The 5,906-nt window shown below is 37.5% G+C and overlaps 1 protein-coding gene across 2 annotated transcripts in view; it reads right to left on the reverse strand.

Moving 5' to 3' along the window:
* Positions 1 to 5,906, reverse strand: part of LOC111322571 (charged multivesicular body protein 2b) — a 6,151-nt gene extending 245 nt beyond the window's left edge. The window contains exons 1-8 of one of the 2 annotated variants that reach the window (XM_088729814.1): positions 5,746 to 5,898; positions 5,434 to 5,480; positions 4,932 to 5,023; positions 4,284 to 4,325; positions 3,749 to 3,901; positions 3,043 to 3,145; positions 2,140 to 2,246; positions 1 to 1,183 (exon numbers count right to left, since the gene is read on the reverse strand). The exon at positions 1 to 1,183 is cut by the window's left edge and continues 245 nt beyond it. In XM_088729814.1, the coding sequence (XP_088585940.1) occupies positions 1,067 to 1,183; positions 2,140 to 2,246; positions 3,043 to 3,145; positions 3,749 to 3,901; positions 4,284 to 4,325; positions 4,932 to 5,023; positions 5,434 to 5,467 (648 nt within the window). In that variant the 5' untranslated portion in view covers positions 5,468 to 5,480; positions 5,746 to 5,898 and the 3' untranslated portion in view covers positions 1 to 1,066. Of the gene's footprint in view, positions 1,184 to 2,139; positions 2,247 to 3,042; positions 3,146 to 3,748; positions 3,902 to 4,283; positions 4,326 to 4,931; positions 5,024 to 5,433; positions 5,481 to 5,745 lie in introns of both variants that reach the window. The other variant, XM_022925696.2, reaches the window with a different exon arrangement.

Raw genomic sequence — 5,906 nt, forward strand, 5'->3', positions numbered from 1 at the left:
ATATCACGAACTACAAGTTTTCATACATGATTTACTAATTCTTTTTTTAAACAAATGCGTTGATTACATTAAGCTAACTATAGAAGATCCTCGTTATTCTCAACTATTTGTTCCTTTTCTGTTCACAGTTCTTTATCTTTCCTAAAAGCAAGCGAAATAATGGCCACGGGCCGGAGAATCAACGAACGCGAATACTCGCACGCCTCGCTCGTCCTTGCACTCTTGCATCGCACGCTTCTTTCCTGTGGACAGGCAACTCAAGCCCTCCTGCACTCAAGTCTTTTTGAGGTTCCGAAGGGTAACCTAAATATCTTTAAATGGTAAAATTCGACAGCGTAAGCCGCCATGTATTTTAAATTTTGCTGAGCAACCTAGCCGCTTCCCTTGAACAAAACAAAGTCTATCTCCTCTTTTTACCCATTTCTCGGAGGTCTTTTTGAACAATAAGCAGCAGCATTTCTTTGTTCGTCCCAATCGTTTGTGAACCGCCTTAAGGTTCAAGAATGGTGGCCAGATTACTTCGTTGTTTTCAAATCAGCTGTGTCCAGGAAACCCTTTGGAATCTTAAATCGCGGTAAGTATCAATTTTTTCTAGTGAACTCTTTGATGGCGCAAAGAAAAATTACATAGTTTCGGGAGCTTTCTTGTCTTTTAAAAGAAAGGACCTCCGCGACGAATTTTACTGGAATCAAAGGAAGATCGCACTTGCAATGTTATTTTTCCGTGCAAAAAATAAATTGAGACCATTTTTGACCAACAAAAAAGCATAGTAATTAATTTAACCTGTACATTTTTTTACCCAAGACACCCTTTGTCGAATCATAGTTTTAACATGAAGGTAACAACCAAAATCAGTGACAAAAATCAGTGACAAGTATCTGTTACAATTTTCCTCAAATTTGAATGAGAGTTTGAATTCACAGAAACTTTTTTCCAATGTAAAAACAGTCCAGTGGTTTCAGCACTTTTTTCCAAACTTCTTCAAAGAAAATGAGTGATGGTGAAGCATGCAAAAATTAACCCTAAATATTCACACAGTACAAGGCAATCTTTTGTACCATGATGTTTAGGCCTTTAAATTAGCCAACATCTCCTCAATATCTGCATCTGATGCTCCTTTAGATGCTTCTGCCCGTTGTCCCGTTGGTAATTTACCGGCATGCGCAGAAGGTACTTCTGCCATCTAAACAAATGAATGCTTGCTTAGTAAAAGGGAATTGATGTAATGTAATGAGTAAATACAATTTGACGATGTCAAACGAAAACAATTTTCATGGTGTCTTGCACGCCTTTCTTTGCCGTTGGAATCAATGCCTGTTGCTGAGCAATTGCTCACCCACCCCTCCCCTAACCAAATAGTCACTGATAACAAGTTAGGGTAAATGTTGGGTAGGGGAGGGGTGGGTGCGTGTTTGCTCAGAGACAGGAGGGGTGGGTGCATGTTTGCTCAGAGACTGGAGGGGTGGATCAGGGAATGTCATATGCTGACATGCATCCACTTTTTCTACAGACAATTCTAAGAATAAATTTTGAGCTATTTTATGAATGAAAAAAAAATTATTTGAAACTGATTAAGAATGTAAAGATACATGTGAGGAGGAAGACAAAATAAGTGAGTTCTATCTTCTTCATGAAGGAACCTGATCAAAATAGGAATACATGAAAAGATCATATTTCAGTGGCAGATCCAGACCTTCAGCTAAGGGGGGCCCTGTTTTTTTTTTGTGTGTGTGTGTGTGTGCATGTACACATGCCAGCTTTTCTTCCTTCTGTAATTTTTTTTCTTATCCAAAATAAGGGGTGGGGGAGCCTGGGGCCCCCCAGGCCCCTCCCCCTAGATCCACCACTATGGTTGACTGGAGGATGAGCTACCATGTTACAAATTGGTATTCATATGTTATTTGCAATTGAGGCTAATGCAGAAGAATGGGATGAACATTTTTAACTTTCTACCATTCTGATTGGACTTCAATGATCACATGATACATTGCCATCATGTGATTACATGTGGCTAACAGACCCTGGTAGTATGTAGCAGTTAAGAATTAATGTACATACTAGGGAGTTGGTTTGGATTGAGAAAAGAACAATGAAACAATGTTAGACGTAGCAATAATGCTTCAGAGCCATTCCACATACCTTCCCAGATATTTCAATGCCAATCTCATCAAGAACTTGATTGACAATTGCATCCTGTTCCTCCTCGTCTCCTGATTCATCTAGTATTGACTCTAGAGTATCACTCACTAGGAAAAAAAAAAACAGAAAGAAGAGAAAATGGCTCAAAAGTTTGTAGATATTTGATGCTGAATATTGAGTTTTCCTAGGTCAACTTCATGGCATCAATGAAGTCTTGCCTTTATCAGACTTACAGCAACAAGAAGCTAGCACCATAACCCAGGTTAAAATCAATGAAAGGTAGTGCACGTTACCCCCTCACATTTTTTGTAAGTTCTCCTCTGTAATTTGCCACTACCCGTTGTTGCTCCTGGGCAGAAAGAGGCCCTGAAATTAATTGCCCAGGCCAAGGTGCCACCACAGACCTTTTGATACAGATTCCAGTGCACACATCATTCCAGCATTATCAGTTCTCCAGCCTGCCATTCTTTTGGTTCCCATGGCAAGTGGAAAAAGTTTTGGCAATGAAATTTGCAGCAAAAGTTGCTAATTTGTTGACCAGGTCACTAAATGCCACTTTGAAAAAAACTGAGTTTGAGCCCTGATCACGTATTTTACAATGCAGACTTACTAATCCATTGAAAGTATTTTTTAGTATCTTTTTCATCAGGAAAGGTGGACTTATTACAGTTTTTCAAATTAAATGATACTAAATATAATTTGGCCAAAGACAAAACCAAAACAAAACAGCACCAGCTGGCTTCAGAGTCATCTGCCAAGGTGGGGTGCAGCTCAGTTGCTAACATAATGATGACTTCCTAGTCACTTGGGAGAATGCTACTCTCCTTCGTGGCTACCTTCATGTCAGCTGTACTCCTGCAACATTACTAGTAAGCATTTTAAAAAAACATCAAATGAACTTACTCATTTCTTCCTTCATGTCCATTTTTGAAGATTCCATTTCAAAGTTCCGCAGAGTTTGTTGTAATTGTGCTGGATTCATCTGGGCATTTACATTTCCCATGGTCTACAGAAATATGTAAGTTACAATACAATAATCTGATTAAAAAGGATCATCAAAGTGAAGGGGAAAATGACAGTAAGATTTATAATTTAGTGATTACTCACTTATCATGATATTTTACCATGTTATGGTAACAGAATGTGTAAAATATACCATGTGCAGTATTACACAAAAAAGCTCCTTGTCTTTTAAGCTGTTTAGCTATTCCAGGGTGCTGGTATCCTCTTATTATCCTAATTACAATTAAATATTTTCTTATTGTCTAACACATTCTTAAAACTTGACATAAGGTACAATAAAGTAGTTGTTGTTAATATGCAAAAATATAAACGGATCGCTAAGCAACAAAATATCCCCACTGAAAAATTCAAAATTTGAATTTTTTCTTGTTGTTGAGACCTTTGTCTGTTTCACCACAAAACTTTTCAGCCTATAAGGCTTTTTGTTGGTTACTAAGATCCGAATAATGGTCTTGTTTGTGTTGTTTTCCTCTTTTGTGCATACCTACTGGTAATGCAATGGACACTGAGCTCACATGAGGCCCTATGAAGTATTTTGCAAATTACATGCTGAAACAATTGGAGACTAATAAATCCTTAGTCGTACCTTAGTAGCTGTGGACATAGCTCCTGCCATTTTTGCTGATGCATGCATAGCTTGTGACTGGTGCCCAATGGCCATTACACGGGAACTTACAGTCATATTTTTTGTTTTCTGTTTTCGTAGGTTTACCAGCTGCTTAGCCAGAGTTGTTGCAGCCTAAATGTTCAATGAATTTTCAACAGGGAAATGTTAACTTTCCATTTCAACCAAAAGTCTGAATAATTCTCAATTAAAGATAGTTAGAAAACATTACTAAAATGGAATGGTGTACTGGAAGTTATATCTATCTTGTTTTATGATTTATGAAGCTTGTTACATAGATTCCATGTAGTAAAAGAAAGACTCTTGTAACAAAAATTCTGTGTTTGAGATTTGTTGCATTTGTTTTGTGTTAGCACTACAATTTCAAGAAGTTGTCACAATTAGTAAGATAAGTCTTCACCTAGCTGTGTTTTGCCTTACGGTAGAAAGTACAAGACATTAATGAAAATCACTTTGTAACATTTTATATTGAAAGTCTGAGCGAGTGACATCAAACCTGCTTGTTTCCAAGTCTTGCCATTTTCTTGATCTCTGCTTCCTAAGAGTATAATAAAAGAGAATGAATGACTTAGGGTGATGAAAATATTGACCAATTGGCTGACTAAAGGAACAATTCAATCATTGACTGACTGTCTGTCACTGTTTGACATACTACATGAATGATAGAGTGAATGAATGAGTGAACAACGGAATGAATAAATTAGTGTACCTATAAATAATCAACTGACCTGATGAATGAATGAATTATGGATAAATAACAGTAGAATGGGTACAATTATGAGAGGTAAGGATACAAAGAAAGAGCATGAACTGATATAAAGTCTGTATAAGAGTCATGTGGCCCAATAGGCCAGTTCTTATCTCTGGTTTCTATAGCATGAAGCAACTAGGAATATTTCTACTCTCCCTAGATGGGATGCTAGTCCATCACAGGACTACCTCCCATCATTAAATTCCCCAGTACCCATTTAAACAGCTGGGTGAAGAGAGGCACTGTGAGAGTGAAGTGTTTTGCCTAAGAACACAACACAATGTCCCCAGTCAGGGCTCGAACCCAAAGCACTCGATCCAGAGTCAAACACAATAACCATGAGGCCACTGTGCCTCCAGACAAACTGATATACCCATGAGCATTTTATCTCACCAGCTGTTTTTCTTGCCTCTCAAGAGCATTTTGATCCCTGGCTAATTCCCTCTGTGTTTTGTTCAGCTGCCTTTTCTGTTGCCTCATTTGTTCTTTAATTAAAAATGATTTCAATCAAATGATGCATAAATTCTAGACAACAATTTGGAAAGACAGCATTCAAAATTCTTTTTCAGCATTAAGACCCTTGGGAGTGAATCAATTTCTATTTCTCAATTCTAATCAAGGCTTGTTTCATTTACCAATAAAATGTGGTAACACCGCAATTGTGTCTAACAACGCTTTGCAGAAGAACCACACAGATCACGGCTTGTTTCATTGCCAATGAAACGCGGTAACACTACTATTGTGTCTGACAAAGCTTTGCAGATGAACCACGTAAACAGCAATTTTTTGGTGGCCCCCTTGAAATTTAAGATACTCCACTTTTACAATCCGCACATAAGTTATTTGGTTTAAAATCCTTAATTCTTGAGACAAAAATCGCAATTAAATATCTCACCTGTGGTTTGTATCAGATTTAAAGAAATAATCATGGTAATAATGTAACTGAAAATTAATAGAATGTATCGATCTATAAACAGGCGAACTGGCAAGATTGGTCAAAATTATTATTCCTGCAAACTATGGAAACCATTGCAATTAAATAATAGCCTGATAACGTATATCCGGTGCATCTGTATGAAGCAAGAGCTCGTAAAATATGAGAAACTCTCTCAAAATGGCCTTCAATATAATATTTTATCATGAATATAGCTTGGACTACATCTTTTATCCTCCGACATGACAACCAGAAACAAATCATATATCCTACCTTTTGGATCCGGTTTTTTCCTAAACATGTTGGAAAGATGGTGATATATTTCTGTCTACAAAAGGCCGGTACGTATTCACTTAGCCAACTTTCCTGGTCGAGTTGGAGTTATACCTCTCATGACGAAACCATCCTCTATGTCAGTTGCCAAAAATAACTCT

The sequence above is a fragment of the Stylophora pistillata genome, chromosome 8 (genome assembly GCF_964205215.1).
Source record: "Stylophora pistillata chromosome 8, jaStyPist1.2, whole genome shotgun sequence".
Lineage (NCBI taxonomy): Eukaryota > Metazoa > Cnidaria > Anthozoa > Scleractinia > Pocilloporidae > Stylophora > Stylophora pistillata.